A 22,143-nucleotide genomic window follows, 5' to 3' on the forward strand; every position below is an offset into this window, starting at 1 on the left:
GTTCTGTGTAGGAGCTTGGTGACTGTTGTTCACATAGGAGCTCGATGGTGGGAGATGGTCAGCCCCATAGCCTGCCGGCTCACAGAGGGGAATGCTGGAGCCCGGAGATGGCCTCGCTCTTGCCCAAGAATTGGACCTGGTTCTCCAGCCTTAGGCATTGAGCTTCTGACCACTTGGAGGCTGGTGGCATTCTCCTCACTTAGAAAAAGGCTTGGAGATGTTAATGCCACCTGCCAGAGCTCACGTGGCCAGGTGCAGGGGGAACGGGTGTTCAGTTGCCCTTGCACCTATCCTGGGCTGTTTTCCCCATTGCTGACTTTGTCATCACTCCCCCCCCCCCTTTCAGGGCCAGAGTTTTCTGAGATGGGGGCGGGGCAAGGGTGACAATGCTGATTAGGGCCTTCATCCTGCTTCTGGGCTGGGCCATGGGCTTGCTTTACCTGGGGTCAGCCTCAGCCCAGGGCTCTTTGTACCCCCTGCACTGCCAGCCAGGCCCCCGCCCATCTCTCTCTGCTTCCCAGCCCTGCTCACCAGCCTAGACTTTAATAAGGGTAATTTAGAATCAATCACCAGCAGGATCTGGGAAATCTAATTGCAGCAAACTGATTGCCAATTTGACTGTGGGCACCAGGGTGGCTCATTAGGCCAGTCCCTCTCCTTGCACTGAGCTTGGGGGGGGGGTGACAAGGGGACTGAGCAGGTGAGGCTCCTGGGGGGCTGAGTGGCTGTGATCCTGGGAACAGGGGAAAGATAGCCTTGCTTCTTGGGGTGTCCGGCAGAACCCATAAACTGCCACCTTGTCCAGGGCCTACGGCTTGGGTTGTGGGTACCTGTGACTGTCTCTACCCTTCACTCACCCACTGTATCTACTGCCACCTCCTCAGGGCCAGGCTGCTGTTGAGGGTGGGGTGGGAATTTCTGCAGCTGAATTTGACCTGGTTTCTACCCTTAAGATGCTCTGTCTTGGGGTGATGGCGATGCTGATGATAACAGCCAACACTTAGGCCCTAGGAGGTTAGGTAGATATCGTCACTCTGTTTTACAGATGGGGTCCCAGAGGCCCGAGAGGTTAAGCAGCATGCCCAAGGTGAGGCAGTTAGCAAGCAGCTGTGGTCTGTGCCGCCCTACATGCCATGTTGTTTGGGGGCATTGGGAGCCCCCGGGGGTACCGGGCACCCAAGGGGTCACATAGCTGTATGCACATGCACGGGAGCCTGTCTCTTGATGAACTAATTTGTCTACTCTGCAGACACTTATTGGGCACCTGCTGTATGCAGAGCCCTGTGCTGGGGGCTTTGGGTGTACAGGTTATTGCGTGTGTTTGTTTTGGAGGTTGTGTTGTGCCTGTGTGAGGTTTCAGGGGGAGGCACTGAAGAGCAGCAAGGAGGGGAAGCCCTTTCTCCCACTTGAGACAGGTTCAAATCCCAGCTCTGCCAACCAGCAGGGTTAACTTGGGCAAGCGACTCTTTTAGGCAGCCTTAGTCTCCTCCTCCGTCCGGTGGGTCAGTACTGGCCCGCTCGCCGGGCTGCGGTGAGGGGTGGTGTGGGGGGAGGTGCAGGCAGATCACTAGTTGGCGGCTGGTTAAAAGGAAGCTGCTGCTGGATGTTACTTTTATTTTACTTATTTTCATTGTTACACTTTCCCGAGGATTTTGTGTCTCAGAGGTGAGTCTGCTCCTGGCTTGTCCAGCGGCTGTGGACAGCATTTCCCCTCGGAGCCTCTGCTCTGCCTCTGTAAAGTGGCGCCTTCCAGTCTTCGCGTTTGAGGAACTATCAGAAAGACCTGGGGCCAGAGAGGGCAGGGCCTGACCCGAGGTAGCCCAGCTGGGAAGGGAGAACAGGCTTGTCGGGCATGGGGCGAGGACGGGAGGCCTGTTTCCTTCATATGGCCTGTCTGTGTTCCTCTTGGGCCAGGGAGGGGGTGCCCCTGTCCTTGCCTGTCATGCCGGGCACCACCTCCTTCCCAGCCTCTGGGACATGAGCAGTGAAATTCAGGTCGACTGGGGGCTGGGCTGTGAGTCTGGTTTCCTGGCCAGAGGAGGAGCCCTGGGGAGGGGATCCAGTACCTAGTCCTTGTCCCTACTCCAATGCTGATCTGCCAATCACTTCAGCCTCTGTTTGCTGATTCTCCTTCTCTGTCTGGCGTGTGCTGAGCACTAAGAACCCTGAGGGGGTTTAACCTGGTACCCCAACCTTAGGAAGCTCCCAATTAGGTGAGGGAGCCAACACATGAGAGTGACTGAGGACATGAGTCAAAGGAATGGGAGTTTGGTTTTGGCTCCTGAAAATCAGGGAGTACTTCATGGAGGAGGCATCCTTTGGACCAGGCCTTAAAGAATGACAGCACATTGATAGGCAGAGGGGCCAGGGTAGACAAAGGCTCAGAGATGGGGAAGGTCATGGTATACTAGGGAACTAGAGTATGATTAAAAGTAACAATTCCCAAGGGGAAGGGGGGGCCATAGGTAGAGGTGAGAACACAGCTCCCCTTGGGGTGAAGGAACCATTGCTGTAGTGGGCCACTGTTTCGAATGAGAGTGTGTTGTTTCTTGCATTTAAAAGACATTCACTGGGCACCTGTCACTGTCGTGGGGTGTTCTGGGGCTGAATGGTTGAACCCCACCGGGCCTTGGCCTGAAAGACCCCAGTGGCTCACAAGATGAGCTTTGAGTCAAAACTAAGGCTTTGGGTTCCTTCCTCCAGGTGGAAGATGCTGGTCTGTAAAATGGGGGCAGTCCCGCTGCCAAGAGGGGCTGGCATGGGATGCCAACAGGAGCATGGATACAATAATATTAATATTGAATTATGCCGGCCCTGGCCGGTTGGCTCAGTGGTAGAGCATCGACCTGGCGTGCAGGAGTCCCGGGTTCGATTCCCGGTCAGGGCACACAGGAGAAGTGCCCATCTGCTTCTCCACCCCTCCCCCTCCCCTTCCTCTCTGTCTCTCTCTTCCCCTCCTGCAGCCAAGGCTCCATTGGAGCAAAGTTGGCCCGGGCAATGAGGATGGCTCTATGGCCTCTGCCTCAGGTGCTAGAATGGCTCTGGTTGCAACAGAGCAACGCCCCAGATGGGCAGAGCATCACCCCCTGGTGGGCGTGCCAGGTGGATCCCGGTCGGGCGCATGCAGGAGTCTGTCTGACTGCCTCCCCGTTTCCAACTTCAGAAAAATAGAAAAAAAAAAATTGAATTATGCCTGTTGAGTGCCTGCCACATGCAAGGTACTCTGCCAAATGTCTTTTATAGAAAGACTCAATCCTTACAACAACCTTAGGAGGAGGCACCATTATTATCTTGATTTTACAAAAAGGACATTGAAGCACTGAGAGGTTAATTAACTCGTCCAAGGTCACAGAGCTAATAAGTGGCACACTCACTAGGAGTTGAACCCAAGTAGTTTGCCTTAGAGTCCAATGTGGTACACAGGCACTACTCCCTGCTACCTCATGTGTTGCAAACTATAAAGTGTGTTGTCCTGAGAGGTTGAATTTAAGGCCAATCAGGTGTTGTTGAACCCGTGTGGCTGCTGTGGGGAGGCCCTGACCCAAACCTGGGGAGCTTTTGGCTTCCACCTGGGTCTATTCTCTGTCGCATGTTTTCTGTGTGGGTTGGGCCATGGGCTGAGGACAGTCCAGGCTGGGGAAAGATCAGAGAACTGAAGACATTTTCAGTTGGAAGGGCCCTTGGAAACTCTCTTGTACAATTTGTTCATCGTCCTGGAGGGGAAACTGTGGCCAAAAGAGTGATCTCTAGTCATAGGGGGGAATCTTCTGAGATCTGGTAGTTCAGACTTCTTATTTTATATATGGGGAAATTGAGGCTCAGAGAGGTACAATGGCAAAAGTAACAGAGCAAGTTGGTGGCTAATCTGGGACTAAGAACTTTGTCTCCTGGCTCCTGGGTAGGGCCCCGTCTCTCGAGCCATACTGCCTCTCTTTACTGGTCTCTGTCCTGCCCAGACTGGAGGGCCAGCTGCAAGATGATGCTGTGCTAAATCGATTCCCATCAGTTCACTCAGTGTAGTTCTCCAGCCACATCCCTTTGCCCTGACCAACCCTCACTGCTTCCACCTGAGACCCCTGGGTATGTCCTGGGCACCCAGTGCACTGTCTCTGTTGCCTTCATGTCTAACCACGTGCTGCTTTCTCTCCCTTGGATTGTTTCCTTCTCCTGTGGACTCCTCCTTAGCCTCCAAAACTCAGCACAGGCTGAGTTTTGAAAAGATCCTCCTCCAAGGATCCTTTCCGGACCTCTGCTCATGCACAGTGAGCCCTTCTTCAGCCCCTTCCCTCCGGCCTCCAAGGCAGGGCCTTTTCCCTGCACCTCAGGATTCTGTGCTAAGCCTGAACTCCGTTAAGTTGCTCCACAGTGGCTGGTTCCCCACAGGGTTACATCCTTATCTCCTTGGAGCCCTCACTTGGATACACTGTTGCAGCAGCTACTCCCCCAGTTACATCATTTCCCAGTTCAGCCCTCACACATTCTGACATTGCTACATTGTATCCTTTTTTGCATGCTTGCACACATTTTCAATCTTTTTGACTTCTAGTTCTCCCGTCTCACACCTTGTCCTCCCCCCCCCCCGCATCCCCTGCTCCTGTGACCCCCAACCTTGAGGAAGAGGAAGGAGAGCGGAAGCTGGCAGCAGGGAGCAGTGGGCTCGAGGGGCGCAGCCTTCCCGCCTCCTTTAGCCGAGGCTGTACTGGGCCCTTTTGGACTCCACCTTTCTGGAAGGTGGTCATCAACTCCCATATGTGCCTTGACCAGGCAGGCCCAGGGTTTTGAACCGGCAACCTCAGCATTCCAGGTCGACGCTTTACCCACTGTGCCACCACAGGTCAGGCTGAAGGTGGTCATACTGTGAGGTTCAGAGACTCAGGCTTGGTTACAAGTGATCTTCCCCTCTGCAGTCCATCTCCCTCCCCACCACAACCCCCCTGCCACCTCCTCCTCCTCTGTCTGCTTCCGGCTCTCCCTCCCCCACATCCCCTTCTTCCCCCCTTCTCTTTTTGGTCCCCAGAGGCCTCTGCCTCACATGCTCTCTGGCTGGTGGGAACCTCTCGTCTCCCTGCCTGTCACTCAGTGGGGCTGGGCCCTGAGGAGTCCTGGGGGACAGGGGCCTAGAGGGCTGAGGGGTGGTTAGGGTCAGGGCTGGAGAGTCTCTTCTTTATTCCTTGCCCTCCTGGGCCCAGAACCCCTCATTCCCTCCATCCCCCCCTCCAGAAGTGTACTTCCGAGGGCACCAAGCCACAGGAAGTCAGCCCCTCACCTTACTGTTTTCATGAGGACACGGAGCCCTCGGAGGGTGCTTGGCTGTTCAGGGTCCCACCCACCCACCCCCATGGTGAGAGGCAGAACAGCTCCCCCAGGGCTGTGGCCCCCAGGGGGCCTCTGGGAGCTGAGCTGTGGCTTGGCTGACTCCTGTTCCCACGTGAGGTAGTGAGGCGGGGAGGCTTTTGGGGACAATCTCAGCTGCAGATGAAGGGGTTCCAGCTCTGTTTGGGGCATGGTCTGTGAGATTGTGGTCGAGTCCAGGGTGATCTGTTTTCTGTGTGGAGCCCTTTAAGGCCACGCTTCTGTCTAGGTTTGGGTGAGGGGCTGGGTTTATGCGTGCTGCTGCCGTGTCTGTGCTGAAGCACCGGGCCCTGGGTGTCTGTGTGGGGAAGGACCTGTGGCCTTCTCTTTGTCTTCAGCCGTTTTAGTGGCTCAGGAGTGAGGCCGGGCTGGGGGGATTCAGGAGTCCCCAAAATTGCTGACTCTCCCCTTTTTCAGCTGTAGGTGGCTTGCCCCCCACAGGTGGGGGTATTAGCAGCTGATAGGAGAATAGTGGAGGAAGTTGGCAGACGCTCTCCCCTGAGGCAGATATAGAAATGAGCGCACCTGCGGACCCATTTGTGTACAAGGAGCACGCAGACCTGAGCACACAGCCTTGTCCTGTGCACACATGTGGAGACACAGGCCTGCATACATAGCAGAGCCCGCTTGGGCAGACCGAGACAGGGAAACACACACTCCCCCGGCGCACACATACCTGTCACAGAGAGAGAGAGCCCTTATTCTCACCTGAACATACCTAGACCCACACAGACATTTAAGCTCACCTGACAACCCGCAGGTGTACACACACAGAGATGTACCTGCTCGCATGCCCAGAAACCCCTGGATGTGCTTGCACGTGTGCACCTGCGTGCCTGCCCGTATACACCCACCGCACACTCGCACATTGCTGGGGCTCTAAGCTACCCAGAATGTGTCCGTCCTTAATCCCAGCTCTTAATCCTAGAATCTAGGGAGCCCAGGGCAGAGGGGCAGCTGGTCATCTGCCTCCTTAGCAGTGATTAAGGTGGGGGCGGGGGGTGCAGAGGCCCTCAGAGCTTTGTCTTCTGCCTGACCTCCAGGCACACTGCAAATTTCAAAACTGGGGTTCCTTCAGAGATTCAGTTATATGTAACTTACCAAACCCTGGGTGAGACACACTGGGGAAGAGAAGGGCAGTATGGTTGTGTGTCCCTGAGGACGGTGACAGCCAGGGTCAGAGAGGCCAGGGGAGGCAGTCCCTTCATTTCACCGTCTGCCCAGGGCAGACCCTGAGTCAGAACCTTCAGCACGAAGCATCCGGGGACTCCCATCTCTGGGCACCCTGCTGCTGGCCAGAGCATTTGTGGACCAAGAGGGAGGGTGAGGCCCAACCAAGGAGATGCTGAATTGGGGGCCTTGAGCGGGGAGGGCTGTGGTCCTGGGGCAAGGTTGGGATGGAGAAGCTTCCAGGAAAAAGTGAGGCCTGAGCCGTGTGTTGAAGGCCTCACCACCTGGACATTTGGAAATGCACAGGGACTATAGGCGTGTCTGTAAGGAGCGGCTGTAAGAAGTGGTGGAAAGAGGGTGGGGTGGGCCTCTGCGCCACTTGAGCGCTGGCTGCGACCTCTGCTTGTCAGCCGGGTGGCCGTGGGCTCCTCACTGCACGTGTCCCCTCTGTGAAGCTGGATGGTAACTGTTTTTTGTTGTTGTTTTTTTCCCATTTTTCCGAAGCTGGAAACGGGGAGGCGGTCAGACAGACTCCCGCATGCACCCGACTGGGATCCACCCGGCATGCCCACCAGGGGGCGATGCTCTGCCCATCTAGGGCGTCACTCTGTTGCGTCCAGAGCCATTCTAGCGCCTGAGGCAGAGGCCACAGAGCCATCCCCAGCGCCCGGGCCATCTTTGCTCCAATGGAGCCTCGCTGCGGGAGGGGAAGAGAAAGACAGAGAGGAAGGAGAGGGGGAGGGGTGGAGAAGCAAATGGGTGCCTCTCCTGTGTGCCCTGGCCGGGAATTGAACCTAGGACTTCTGCACGCCGGGCCGACGCTCTACCACTGAGCCAACCGGCCAGGGCCATGATGGTAACTGTTTTACTGCAGGGTCACTGCAAGGGTCAGGGCTTACTTGGCCCAGGGTCCAGCATGTTGCAGTGCCCAGAGCTGGTGACCAGTATTGATCATAATGGGGAAAGGGGTGACAAGAGGCCTTGTCCACAAAGGTGATTATCACCACCCCTGTCCTTGTCCTGGGAGCTGGGGATTGTCACAGCCCCTTGCTGATGTCTAGCATTGAGCCCTGCTTTTCCCATCCAGGTTCTTCCCGCACAAGCACTGCTTGCTCCACTTCCATTTGGGGCTCATTTATCCAGACCTCCCTGGGGCTCTGCTCTGGCCTGAGGCTGGAGCTCCCTGCAAGGAGGGGTCAAGCTGTTGACTGGGGCTTTGATGGTAGGAGCTCAGGGCTGCAGCCTCCCTCTGACCCTGCTTGCAGGCTGAGACCTGAAGGAGGGTTTGGTCAGGAAAGCCATGTTTAAGTGACATGTGAGAAGAGGGCATGCCTCATCCCTGGTTGCAGGGCACATGGGGGCCAGGACACGTAGGCTCCCTAGATCCCTTTTGGATGTTTGGAGGCCTCTCTGTGCGCTCAGTGGGGAGGCCTCTGCTTAAAAGCGGTGGGCTGAGGATGAGCTGGCTGGATCCGCAGGAGGCTGGGAGGTGATGTCAGGGGGGAGGATATGGGGCTCTGAGTTTTTCTGTTTCTCGCCACCGCACAGCTGGGACTGAGGGGCTGGAGGGTCCTTGTGGAGTCCTCCTCAGGATCCTTTGTGGCTCCTGCCCTGAAGTCTGCTCTGTAAGACTCTGTGAGATCACCTCTTTCCCTTTTAGTGCTGAGTCGGGGACGGGGAAGGTCGCTGAGGTAGTGGACTGGAGGCAGGGGGCTACAGGGTACAGGCTTCATACCTGAGTTCAGCCTAGTTGGGGTTTCTGGGGTACTGAGCACCTGCCAGACAGAGGCCTGGACCAGCCCACAGGACAGACGGGCCTCTGAGCAGAGAACTAGAGAGCGGAAACTGGCTCGGGGCTCTGAGGCTGCCAGCTGGGCTGGGTGGAGGCTGGTGCCCAGGAGCCAAGTGGCAGCAGCACAAGGGACGAGGGGTGGGCCCCAGGGACGTGTCTGTCCTCGTGGATGTCCCAGATGCCACAGTGGGCAGGGGGGACAGATTTGTCTTCAAATTCAGATATGCTTTACTGCTGGGCCCTGCAACCACTATCCTGCCCCATCTCTGGCAGGGACAGAGGGCCTGGGTGGGGGCATTTCAGGACCACTGAGAGCTGGAGCTGGGGACACTGGGTGTAGGAATGGAGGTGGCAGCCAGCCTGAGTTTAGAATGGCCTCCCTTCTCTTGGGTCATTCTGGGCCAAGCCTGCCCTCTTCCAGTGGTCCCACCTGACAAAGTGGCCTTTGACAAACACGGAGGAGGCGGTTGCTGGGTTGGGCCGCTCCCACTTGTGGTCTACAGAGTCAATGTTTGCCCTTTGGAGGTGGGGGGCTGGGGAGGTTCGCCTGGGGTGTGGTTAGGGGAGACTCCTATGGAAGAGGAGGTGATCAGGGATAGCTTTCACCTCCTTTCCCAGCTGGGTATTTGAGTCCAGGTTCTACTGTGTGACCCTGGGCAAGTTTCTCACCCTCTCTGAACCTCAATCTCACATTCATTCCTTTTTTTCCTAAACAAAAGCTTTGTTGAGATTTATCTTACATACCATACAATTCACCCATCTAAAAGCAGATAGTTAAATGGTTTTTTAATGTATTTACGGAATTGTGCAAACATCACCAATTTTATGCATTCTTATCACCTTCCTAAAAAACCCTATATCTATTAGCAGTCTCTCTCTACTTGTCCCTAACCCCCCAGCCCTAGGCAATCACTGATTCACTTTGTGTCTATGGACTTGCCGATCTTGGACGTTTTATATTAATGGAATCATATAACATGTGGTCCTTCGTGCCTGGCTTCTTTCGCTTAGCGTATGTGTTCCAGGTTCATCCACGTGGCGGCATGTATCAGTACTTCATTCCTCTTTTGTTGAGTAATATTCCATTGTATGGACATACCACCTTTTATTTACCCATCAGTTGATGAACATGTGGGTGGTTTTCACTTTTTGGCTGTCATGAATAATACTGCTGTTTCTAAAAATGTGTGGACATATGTTTTCAGTCCTCTTGGATAGACACCCTCGGAGTGGAATTGCTGAGTCATGTGGTGACTGCGTGTTCGAGCTTTTGAGGAACTGCCAGACTGTTTTCCAAAGCGGCGGCACCTTTTCCATCCCCGCCGGTGGTGCATGAGGGTTCTGATTTCTCTGCAGCCTCACCAGCAGTTGTTATTCTCTGACTTTCTGATTACACTCATTCTTGCATCCATTCATCCCTCAGGAGGTATTTATAGGACATCTATATTTGACAAGGCTTTGCCTGTCTCCCAGGAGTGATGCTGAGAGTTTAGGCATCCTTCTGTCCCCTTCCTTTCCTGACCCCCCATCTGCATCTCAGAGAGTGTCATCTTGGGCTGGAGGTGGCCCTGGAGGCAAGGGTGGCCTCAGGAAGGTTTCTGGGGGCTCTGCCAGTCCCTTCCTCAGTTTTTTTTTGTATGATTTCTTGCTCTGTGCTTCAGTTTCCCATCTGGGCGATGGTGGTGGTGGCGGCCCTGGAGGCCCATGGCTCTCACGGTCTGAATCTAGCTTGTTCCATCCTTTGAAGCGGAGCAGCTCGGAAGCCAGTGGATGGCTCCGTGTAGGTGGTGGGGAGTCACATCTCCACCTTCTGTTATAAATAACCCAGCAACCAAGAAGGTGAAGGAAACCAAGGCCCCACAGCTGAAGAGGCTGGGCTGGACACACACACACAGGTGGGGATGCTGCAGGAGAGTGTGTGCATATTGTGTGACCTCAGGGTGATGCTGGCCTGTGCCTGGGGAGGCTGTGGAGAGGATATCGGAGCTGTTGTGCGTCCCTGCACAGCTGGAAGGACTGGGCCTGTCATGGGCTGATTCCAGCAGGAGCTGTTCAGCTCCTGGAGGAGGGCTGGAGATCAGCCTAGTGAAACCCCAGGGTTAGCAAGGTCCCTGGAGCCCCCTCACCCAGCTTCAGGTGGCCCCTGGGATCCTTCTGCCCTTTGAGCTGGTCTTCCCTGAGGTCCTGTGGGCATAGGAACCAGACACATGGCACTGGGGCTTCTGTCTTCCCTCGGCCCCTTCTCTACCACCAGGCCCCACATCTGCCTGCCTTGCCCACATCACCTCCATCCTGACTCTCCAGCTAGGCTCTCTGTGACCTCCAGCATGCTGCCTGGCCTCTCTAGGGAGTCAGGAGGCCCATTTCACCTGGCTCCCTCAGCAAGGGGCCTGGCACTTAGTAGGTGCTCAGTGAATACTACTTTTCTCCCAGCCCAGGCCTAGTTGTAAAGTGGCCAGATTTGTAGGCTCTACTGGGAGCCTGCTAAACTGCATGTTTTGCATATAATTTGCATAGTTGTTTTATAAAAAAATATGTTGGGATCAGTCTCAATTTTTCTTCCCTCCTCCCAGCTCAGTTGGAGTCCTCCTGGTTGGATTTTGGAGGGAGCAGAGAGAACCTTTGTCCAACCCCCTGGTTTTATTCATGCAGAGCCTGAGGCCAGAGGACAGGGCCCTGCCCAGAATCACACAGACTAGGGGCAGACGTGGGTGATGTGGTTCTATCGGGGGTGATCCTACTCATAGTATATATCGAACAAATACTGATTTGTGGGGCTGTGTCCCACGAATATCCTGAACCCTTGGGACACAGGAGTGGTCCCAGTAGACCCAGTCACTACCCAAGGAGCTGTTGGAGGGGGAGACAGACATTAGGCAAGTAAATAAACAAGCTAATTTCAGGCAGTGGTGAGCTAGGAGACAACCCTGGGTTGACAGTGAGTAACAGGGTATATGGGGGGTAATTTGGGTGGATTTGGTGGTTAGGCAGGAAGGTGAGTTTGGAGTAGGGCCACTGTGTCACGTCCTGGCACCTACTGACCGCAGTAACTGCTGGGCACATCACAGCTGATGTCTCCATGTGCTGGGAATCATTATCCCCATTTCATAGGAGAGCAAACTGAGGCCCAGCGAGATGAAGGGACTTGACCAGGATCTCTGGAAGTGAGGACTGGAATACCTAGCCCCACACTGGGTTGTTCTTTGGAGGTTTATGGGCCCCAGGAATGGGCAGGACCTTGCCTGTTTGTTGACGGGATGATTGCAGAGCCTGGAGGCTCAGTCCGGGTCATGGGGTGGTGGGTGGGCTGCCAGACCACCTGTTGTGGGGGCAGGAGTTATCCTTCTCTTCTGCTCATTCCCAGACATTTAGTCAGTCTGCCCATCCGTCTGTTTCTGCGCAGGGCTCTGGTGGGGGGTTCTGCGGGCTCTGATGCTAGCCTCACCTTGAGGAGCTTTCTGCGGAGGGCTGAGACTAGGTGTGCACTACAACACAAAGAGCATGATCCTTAGGGTTCAGCTAACCCTGGGCTCAAATTTGGCCCCATTGCTGTGTAATTTTGGGTCAGTTGCTTTACCTCTCTGAACTTTGGTTTGCCCATCTAAGAAATGGGTATAACAACCCCTCATGGGTAAGGTGTTTGAAGAGAAATGGGGCAATGTGCCTATGAAGAGCCTAGCACATAGTGAGTGCTCCCTTGTGCTGGCTGTACCTGTTGTTCAGGGTAAGGGACGGAGCAGCCCAGACCTCCTTTGGAAAAGAGCCCCATGAGATGGGTGTTGTGTCACAACCCGGGAGCCTGCATGCAGCAGGGTTCAAATCCTGCTGTGCCCCCACTGGTGGCTTCATGGTATCCTCATCTGTAGATGGGACAGTAGTATTTGCATCTCAGGCTGCTGGAGTAGGTTCAGTGAGACTTGGTAGAAGGGGCCCATCTGACTGATGGGAGCATGGTTGGTGGCCCCACTTCCCCCAGGAAATGACAACACAGTGGAGGTAGAGTCCCCAGAAGGGACTCCTAATTCAGACCAGGCAGGCGGTGGGCGTGTGGAGGCCTCTCAGAGGAGGCGCTCCTTGGGCTGACTGAGCACATACCTCCTTTGCTGATTAGGGGACCCGGAGTGCCTAGAATAGTGCCGGACGCAGAGCCGGTGCTTAATAAACAGAGCCTGTACCGACTCACCAGGCGAGTAGGTGCTAGCCAGGCAGAGATGGGGAAGGGCGTCCTGGAAGCAGGAACAGCACATGGAGAGCCTGGCAGCGCCTGCATTCCCAGAACCACAGACTGCTCAGTGTGAGAGGAGCAGAGGGGGTGGGCAGCGGGGGAGGAGGCTGCTGAGTCTGGGTAGGACCGCAGTGGGTGGTCCTGCTCTCAGGCACGCGCTTGGGGACAGGAGTAAATGAACAGTGTGAGTCAGGGTGGCTGAGAGGGTGACGTTAGAGAGCAGGTGGCTGGGAACTGATGGAGCGATCAGGGGGAGGGGTCCCGGCCGTGGGCTGAGGAGGGGCTGCTTTTCCCAGGGTTGCACGGTTGTCCCCCTGGCTAAGCGTAGGTGACAGTGTGAGTGGCTCTAAGGTGGCCAGCCAGCACCGTCACTGGGACTGGCAGGATGGCAAGGCCAGGAATAGGGCTGAGGGGAGAAGTCAGCAGGCTGGTGAGGTGTCTGAGTACCATGGGCCGAGGTGGCTGGCCCCGTGTCGATGCCTGGGGAGGAGGGCAGCGAGGCCCTGCCCTGCCAGCCCGTCTGCCCCAGGCCCTGCCAGCTCCCTCAGAGGTTGGGTGTCGTTTCCTTTCTGCCTCTTCCTCTGTTTGCTCCTGAGTTTCCTCAGGAACAGGCCCAGTGGGGACTCTGCAGAACGAAGGGGACCAGGAGTGTCACCGACCGAGGATGGCAGAGATGGGCGCTCAGAAAAAAACGTGCTGTTCCTAATAATAAAAGGACTGTGAGCTTATTGTGGAACATTTGGAAAATGCACAGGTCCTGAGGAAGAAATGAAAAACTGCCCGTGGCCCCGTGGCCCAGACAGCGCCTCTGGGGGCCTCTAGTAGATGGAATTCAGTGCTTAGAAATTCACTTTGGTAGGGAGTTCATTAAAGCAGGATCAAGTTCGTTACATATTTTTTGTAACCTACTTTTTAAAACTCAGTGATAATAGTATCAATAGCTAACATTTACAAAGCAACTCATTAACGTGTGGGCAGGTGGGACCTTTTTCAGTAAGCCCCAGGAGGTGGGTGTTATTTATTATCTTTGTTTACCGGGAACACCAAGGCTGAGAGAGTTAAGTACCTGCCCAAGGCCCCCCAGGTGTTAAGAGGCGGCACCATTGGCCAGGCCTTCTGAACAGCCTGCCGTTTGCTGCCTGACAGCTGGCACGTGTATTTTCCCATGTCCTCAACTATCCTTGGAAACAAGTAAAAAATAAAAGTCTTCTATTATGCACTTATACCTTTAACATTTTTAAAAAATATGTCTTTTAAATACCTGATTTAATAGTATGGATTTGTGACAACCCAGTTATTGAGAGCTGCATGGTATTCCAGGTTAGGGTTGTGCTCCAACTTATTTGGCTACATAGTTCCTATTATTAGGAATGTAGGTTATTTCCACTTTTTCTCCCTTACAAATAACAAGGCCCTGGGTCTCTGTGACCCAAGGGCTGAATATTTAGATGCCCTGAGTGTCAGAATCAAAAAGACCCTTAGAGCATCAGGCTCGACTTTTCATTTTACAAATGGGGCAACAACGGAAGTGAGAAGGGTGGAGGGGGGTGTTGGTCTGGGTTCCAGAGGCTGTGGCCTCCCGAGCCGGGATGTTGTCTGCTCCCCCATCTGGCCCCAGTGGGCATGGATGAGGGCGGTGCCCTGTGGGAAGGGGTGCTCTGGTGGGGTTGGTAGTGGAGGAGGTGGTGGAGAGGGCAATCTGGAGCTGGTGGTGGAATTGAGGGGTGGGGTAGGGAGGGTTCTTCTGCCAGGATGTCCTTTGCAGAGTCGTTGCTGAGATGAGAGGTGTCCTGTCCTCAGAGCTCCTCTGTGGAAGCTGGGGAGGGGGGAGAGAGTTCGGAATAAGAGTGGAGGGAGTGTGTGTCAGCACACGTGCGGGTCTGGGCTTTGTTGATCTTCGGTGGGTGGTGTGTTAAGTTCAACCTGGGCGCCCTCTGGCCCTCCTCACTGCCCCTGGCCAGCCCTCTGCTCTCCATGAACTGGGCTCTGGCCACTTCCCCAGCAGGTGCAGACTCCGTGCCCCTCACCCCCTCCAGCAGCAAGTGAATACGGAGGGTCCTGGGTTCCCAGCCAGGGCAGCTGTGGACGGGGAGGGGCTGGAGACTGAGGCTTCCCCCTTCCGGGTCCAGGCTCTCCATTGTGTAGCCCCCTTGGCTGTCCTGCTGCCCAGAGCCTGGCCCCGGCCCACATTCCTGCGGGCACGCTCTGGGTCTCCAGGTTGGAGCCGGTGAGCGTGAGGGGCACTGCGTTCTCACAGGACTCGGGGCATTTTGGGGACAGAACCAGTGGGGACGAAGTCTCCAGGGACCCAGGGGGCTCTGCTCAGACCACTTTGCCTTTAGGAGCTGGTCATTAAGTTGGTGTGCGTCTGTACAAATCACTTCTCTCTCTCAGTGCTACTTGGTGTGGTAATTCCCCACTGCTGACCCCACTCATCAGGGGGCGGGAGAGTGCAGTTCTTTCCCCTCCCTGGGCCTCAGTTTCCACATCTGCAAGAAGAGAGAGTTGAACTCAGTGATCATGCAGGCCTTAAGGTTTAGCCTTAAGCTGCGCTCTGAGGTGGGAAACGTGCCATGTGATACCAAAAAGCGGCTGCTGAGTGTTGCCCTGGGGCTGGGCAGCAGGAGTGCATTATCTCCCTTGATTCTCACAGCTCTGTGGACTATGAATTATTGTCCCCATTTAACCAGATAGAGGCTCAGAGAAGTGAAGTTACTTTCTCAGAGTCACCCAGCAAATAAGCAGGGCTGAACTTGAACCCAAGACTATCTGAATTGAAAGCTGATACCCACATCCCTGCTCACATCGCCTCTAGTCACCAGAAGGGTAGTGTCTGAGTCTGGCTAATGCAGGGAGGAAAGCTTGGGCAGAATTAATTATACTCAATTTTATTCTAAGCTTTTGCAGCATGATTAGCACTGCACCAGGGCGCTGGGCTCCTGGCCTCCTGCCAGGTGACCTAATTTATGTGTCTGTTTCTGTAACTCCCCCTTTATCCCCCCTCATTCAACCTCCCTTTTTCTCTCTCTGCTCTCTCCCCTGCTGGGTGGCCTTGGCAATGCCTTATAACCTCTCTGGGCATTTATAACCTCATCTGCAGGATGGGTATAATCAGCCTGATTCTATTTTCCTCACAAGGATGGTGAGACTTAAATGAGAATAGTCTTTGGAAATAACAACAATAGAAATATGAACGTATAACTAACAATAATCGTAGCTACATTTATTTGTTAAGCTCTAGGTGTTGGGTCCTGTGTTCAGGTCAAGTATCTGGGTGATCTTATTTGATTTTCATAGCAATTCTACATCCTATTATTATCATCCCCATTTTACAGATGAGAAAACTGACATGCCAGAGAGTCAGTGGCTTTCCTGCTTTCCTGTGTGTAGTGAGGGAGGTGCCAATTCCTTTGGCTTAACCTCTGTGCTAGCCTGTTTCTCTGGGAAGGCTGGTGATGGGGGAGGGCTGGTGATGGGGGCTGAGCATGAGAGACCCCACACTTCTGGTTTTGGTGAAAGGCTGAGGACAGAGGGAGGTGCCCTGTCTTTCTCCTTGATCATGTCCCCCACACTCAGTGAGAGTCTGTGACGCGAGGAGATTTACCTGACATCTAGCTGCTGTGTGCACCTCACCTGGAACTCTATGGAGAGGATCCAGTAGGGGTGGCTGGTGAGTGAGGGGGCCCTCTGATCACTGTGGGAGACGGAGGTACCTCTTTGGGGTGAGGCTGTGTGGGTCAGCTCAAGATGAATAGTGGTAAGGGGACAGTGGGGAAAAAATGGCAGGATCGTGTCCATCCATTGGGAAGGGTGCCCTGTCTCACTGGTATGTGTGCTTGTATGTACCCAGAAGGGAACAGGTGCCTTTGATGTGCGTGGTACATGTGTGTGCAGAGGACTGGGGGGTGCAGGTATCAGGGGCTTGTTGGTGGGCATCTGAGAGGGGGCCGTATGTAAGATGGGGTGGGTGGAATAGTGTGTGAGAGCACGTGGTATGTTTGCCATGTGCTCGTGTGTGTACGGTGTGCGTGGACATTGGGTGTGTGTGTGTGGCTCTGGGTAGTTCTGAGCTGAGCTCATGCAGGGAGTGAGTAGGGGGATGGATTATGGGTTGTAGGAGCCCTGGATGAACAGTGGGCTGGGGGCAACCCTGGGCAAGAATTCTAAAGACCGAGGATGTGTTTGTGTCTCATTTGTAAACTCTAGCCTCAGTGTCTGCATCTGTGAAATGGGAATAATAAAACTCTGGGAGGCTGTGTGGATTGAAGGAGGCAGTGCAGGCCGTGTGCTTCCAGTGCCTGACCTGGGGAAGGCCCTCGGCAGCAGTGGGCAGAGGTCTCAAGAACAGCCCTGAGCCCATCAGTGGCTTTGCTGGGAGCCTTAGACCTGCACTGGCTGCTCAGGGAGCCTCCTGTTAGGTGTCAGCGCCTAGGATTGGGGATGTGGGGAAGCAGAGGTTCAGGGGCTTCTGCAGTGGGCGTGCTCTCCCGCCTGCACCTGGAGCCTGTGCACGGTGGGTGCGGGGGACACAAACAGGAAAATGGTGTTTACAAGTTGGGAGTTTTGTGTCAGAGCACGACAGTGTCCCTGCCGAGGGGATGTGTGCACCGTGATGTGCTTGGACTTGGGGAGAGATGGTCTGTGCGCCGGGCGAGGTGTGTGCCACTCGTGGTGATGAGATTTTGCTGAAGTTTGTGTACAGCATCCACGGGTGTGTTAGGTGAAGAGCAGGGTGCATCTGTATGTCCGTGTGTGTGCACATGTGGCTAGGGGTGTAGTAAATGCGTGAGCATGTGAGGGCGTGTGCCAGGCTCCGCTCTCTGTGAGTTAAGGTGGGCACAAAGGTTGGGGTCAGTAAATGTTACTTATAATTATGTGTGTATATTGGTGTGTGTGTGTATAGCTGTGTTTTTGTAGGGTGTGGTTGTGTGTGCCTGAGGATGTCGCTGGATTGTCAGCTGCAGTATGCTCGTGTGTGTGTGTGTGTGTGTGTGTGTGTGTGTGTGTGTATTAGGCACAGGAGAGTGTGAGTTTACCTGAACAGATGCAGTGAGGTCAGGGCAAGGCCAAGGGTCCTGGGGCATTCCGATTCAATGCTCCTTTAAAGCAATGGATGGGTAATTATGCAAATTATGCATGGATTATGCAAATATAAGGTCATCTGGGGGTCAAAGGCTGTTTGTCTCCCCCCTCCTCTGGCATTTTGTGACTTTTGAGGCTTTCCCTGCTGCCTCCCAAGCTCACTTCCCCAACCCTGCTTCTTTCCTTTCTCCTTTCTGTCCTGCTGGGAGCTGCAGCCACCAGCAGCACCCTGCAACGTTCCGAGGAGGGCCCCATGGAGCCCTGGCCCCCCGAGCTGGCTCAGGGAGGTATACAGCTGGCACTCAGCCACCTTGGGGGTTGCTGGGCAGGATGGCATTTTGCACCCCACCCCACCCCCATAGGTCTCAGGTTGTTCCAGCATTTAGCTACCCAGGGCGAGTTCAGGGGTGACTGAACTATTGGCCACCCCTCCCTCCACCTCGTCTGCTTATTTGGGGGGAAGATGGTCTCTTGGATGCCCGTTTGGAAAATCACTGAGGTGGCCCCTTCCCCAGCTTTGTCTGATGAGTGTGAAGATAAATTAAGATGTGAGAGAATTCTCTCCCTCCGCCTCCCACTCTCACCTTCTCTCTCTCTCATACAGCAAGTCCTCCCCCGCCCCCGTGCCCCTCTGACCCCTGGCTTTCCTCTGTCCCTGCCTCTTCCTCCCATGTCTCTGCCCTACCCCCTCCTTGTCATCCCCTCTGTTCCTCCATGATCTCTCCCTCTCCTGCTCCCCCTTCTCTGTGGGGAGCTGGAGCTCCTGGTCCTTAGCATGGAGGAGATGGTCGTCATGGTAACGGTTGTCATGTCAATGGCTACTGAGCTGGGGATGAATAGTATCTAGGTGAGAGCTACCTGAGTGGAGGCTGATGGGTTCACAGAGGCTCTTGCTTGTCACTGAGCCTCAGAGCTGCACAGCGTGCACTCCCGCCCCATGCCTGCCCACATGCATGCACCTGTTTGCACTCAAAGGCACGCCGACACACGGTACCTCTCTGTGGCTGCCTTTAGGTGAGTGTGTGTCAGGGTGTGTCTGTATATGTTCTCTCTGTGTCTCTGGATGTGTCGTTTCAAGGGTCTGTGTGGCTTTGCGGTGAGGGTCTTTGGAGTTTTCTGTAGGCCTTTCTAGGAGCAGGGTGTTAGGGGTTGCTGTGTAGCACTTGTCCCTTGGAATCATGAGGACTCCTTATTTTGGCCCTCATGTTTATCCCAGTTTGAAAGTCCCTAGGGACCACAGACTTAGACCCTGTCCTCCTAGCTAAAGGTCTCCCTGTCCTGCCTGGAAGGACTGAAAGACAGAGACGGTGGCCCGCACCCTGAGCCCTGGTCCCTGCTTAGGCCCCATCCTGGGTGGCCCTGGGCAGGAGCTGCAGGTTCTGGCTTCAGGCAGTTTGCCTAAGAACTGAGCAGCGTCTCCAAGGGACTCCAGCTTAGCTGGCCGAGGATAGAGGCTGGCAGTGCGGGGAGCCTTCTAGATTCCTCACCCTAGGTCCTGGGGGGTTCTCCTGGGCACTGGGGGTGAAGATGGGAACTGGGAGCTGAGGAAAGTTGGACCATGGCTGCTCTGAGCTCCTGGAATGTTTAAACCAGAGGAGGACGTAGCAATTAGTCATGGGAGCAATTACACTAATTGTTTCACTCCATGACTTACTGGTAGCAAGTAAATACTGATTAATTCATTACTTTGAGACTGTGTGTGTGTGTGTGTGTGTGCGTGTGCGCATATGTGTATGTTAACAGGGGCATGGGTGGGGGTGGGAGGGAGTCTCCTGGCCCCCTGCCCTGGCCTCCTGCCCTGACTGGCCTTGGTAGGGCTTTGGAGCAGGTGGTCGAGGCTGGGGGCAGGAAGCCAGGATTGGGATCCTTTCTCCAGCTCTGTACGAACTCCAGAAAAGGGGCCTGGCAGGGGCGGGGGTGTGCGAGGCTGAGCACGGAACACAGTGCTGATCCAGCCCCTCTCCCGCTCTGTACCTTCGTGGCTTCCACGCCAAACAGTACAGATGCTCAGATGCCACCGCAACTACGGTCGCCCGCTGGACACTGAGCCTCCTGGGATGGGCTTCCCTCGCCTCCGCTCCTGCCCTGTCCCACCCCTGACACATCTTCCAACTCCAGCTCCATTCCTTTCACAGATGTTTCCTGAATGCCTCCTATGTGCCGGACACGGTCCTGCCTCCATAGAGGTGTAGTTGAGTGGGGCGAGCACAGTGCACACCTGAGCAGACACAGCGTGTGGCAGTGATAGGTGTGAATTCAGAAGCACAAGACGCTCTCAAAGATCAAAGCAGGAGGGCGAAGGGACGGGAAGGAAGAGGGTTCCAGGTGGAGGGAACAGCATGAGCAAAGAAGGCAGGAGAGAGCTGTCTTGTTCTGGAAACAGAAAGGGGCCAGGGTGTCTGGAACCCAGTGATTGAAGAGGTACAGAGGGGCCCTGGGCGAGGCGGGGGCGCGCTGGGCCGGCTGTGAGAGCACAGGCTGCTCTTCCCCACTGGGGGCCTTCGTGTATTCTGTGCCTTCTGCCTTTCTCTCCTTATTTCTGTTTAAGACTCAAGTGCTAATCTTCAGACCTGAGCACCAGAAGTCAATCTTTCCTTCCTCTGGAGAGCTCTCAGGGGACAGGGCCTATGGCTAGGCTCAGTCTGGAATCAGGGTCAAGGTGTGGCTGGAGGGAGGGCCCCTCCTGGCCCTCCCAGGGGGTTTGCTCTCCTGTCTTGGATGTCCTCAGTGCTGGCTCTCAGCCCAGGTTTGCAGTAAGAAGGGACAGTCTGGACCCAGGAGCCACAGCTCCTTGGCTTCCCAGGTCCTGACTATAGGAAGAGTCTTGGGTCTGCTGAGCTGGGGGCTGGAAGGAGCTCCTCTCAGCTCTCCTGACTTCCTGGAGACCCTTGAGGCAACATCAGGCCCTGAGCTGACTGCCTTGGAGATCCTTTGGGGGGGGGATTGACTTCTTGTTTTGGGGAGGACCTAGGGCCAGGGCTGGAACCTGTACTCCCTTCTCTTCCTGCGCTCCACCTTTATCCCAGGAAACTCTCCAGAGCCCCAGATCTCCCCAACGCCATGTCTGTCTGATGGGACTAATTGCCCTGCCTTTGAGATTTCAAGGTGTGAGACTGTGGGTCCCAGGCCAAGTCTGAATCTCATCATATCAATCACATGCTCTCTGGTAACCTGGGCCTCAGTTCTGTCCTCTGTGGAAGAGGGTCTGTGATGCTGGCCGCACCAAGAGTAATACTGACATGTGCCAAGCACCTGTGCATGCCAGGTGCGTTCAGCACTGCACGTGTATTAGCACGTTACCCCGAAGGCAGGTGCGGTGTGCTATGAGTAATGGGTAAACTGAGGCACAGAAAGACTAACTAACTTGCTCCAAGGCACATATTTAGGAAATGATGAAGCCAGGACTCAAATCCAGCATTCTGGCTCTAAACCTGGTTCTGTCATCTACTGGTTCTAATCAGGGGGTGAGGGAGTGACTGGGGTTGTTGTTGGTGGCCGTCAGCAAGATGGGGCTGTTACCCAGGCCCCTGGGTGGTTAAGAAGTGGTAATTAGGGCCACCCTGGCTCTGCCCACCTGGAGGCCATCTTTCCACTGTTACTCAGTCCATGAGTGTGTCTGTCACCTCTCTGGGCATCTCCAGGCTGCTGGCCTCGGGTGCTGAGCCCTGTGCCTGTCTCTGCCCTCCCCAGACTCAGCGCTGGCGCAGTGAGAACTTTGAGAGGCCTGTGGACCTTGAGGGCTCTGGGGACGATGACTCCTTCCCCGATGATGAGCTGGACGACCTGTATTCGGGGTCTGGCTCAGGCTGTAAGTACCTCCCCTTCTTCCTTTGTGGGTGTCTTGCCGACAACATCAGTCTGCTTCCAGTGTCTCACACAAGTGGTAGTGGGGGGGGGGGGCGGTCAGGCAGGGGTATCTCATGGACCTCAAGTGCGAGAAGGGCCAGTCATCCTTCTGGGGATGGAACCAGGGCCTTAAGGCCTCCCAGCTCCCCACAGTCGTCTCTGTCTCTGTCTCTGTCTCTGTGCACTGCTTGGGTCTCCTTGCAGACCTCCAGGCTCCATTGTGGGAACAACATAGCCATCCCTCAGTGCCCGGCTTTCAGTGCTGTTCTGACCACTTGGAGGAACTTAGCAGAGACCGTTTGATTGACTCAACCCCTGAGGTCCAGTCAGCTATTCCCAGGACAGGGTTAGGGCACTGATGGAAAGGGTGGGGCCTGGGACAACTGGATCTGAGGCTGGCCCTATAAAAGGCCAATGGAGTGGTGTGAGTTCGAATGCCAGCTTTGCTCCTTAACAGCTGTGACACCTTTAGCTGCCTTCCCTCTCTGAGTCTGAATTCTTACTGTGAATGGTGATGAGTATACCTTTTTTTCAAAATCTCTGGTGGGCTTCTGCTTAGACATCAGGGTCTGGCACAGAGAGGGAGCTCTCCACAGGGGTATGTGCTGAGATTTGAGCCCAGTGAGGACAGGGCAGATCTGCTGAGATAGTGGGAAGAACTAGCCACTCAGAGCCC

General features: G+C 54.9%; 1 protein-coding gene across 1 annotated transcript in view; it reads left to right on the forward strand.

The window, feature by feature from the left end:
• SDC3 (syndecan 3) overlaps positions 1-22,143 on the forward strand; it is a 40,841-nt gene that overhangs the window by 10,278 nt on the left and 8,420 nt on the right. The window contains exon 3 of the mRNA XM_066266566.1: positions 21,312-21,429. Within this exon, the coding sequence (XP_066122663.1) occupies positions 21,312-21,429 (118 nt within the window). The remainder of the gene's footprint in view (positions 1-21,311; positions 21,430-22,143) is intronic.

Source organism: Saccopteryx bilineata, chromosome 3 (genome assembly GCF_036850765.1).
Source record: "Saccopteryx bilineata isolate mSacBil1 chromosome 3, mSacBil1_pri_phased_curated, whole genome shotgun sequence".
Lineage (NCBI taxonomy): Eukaryota > Metazoa > Chordata > Mammalia > Chiroptera > Emballonuridae > Saccopteryx > Saccopteryx bilineata.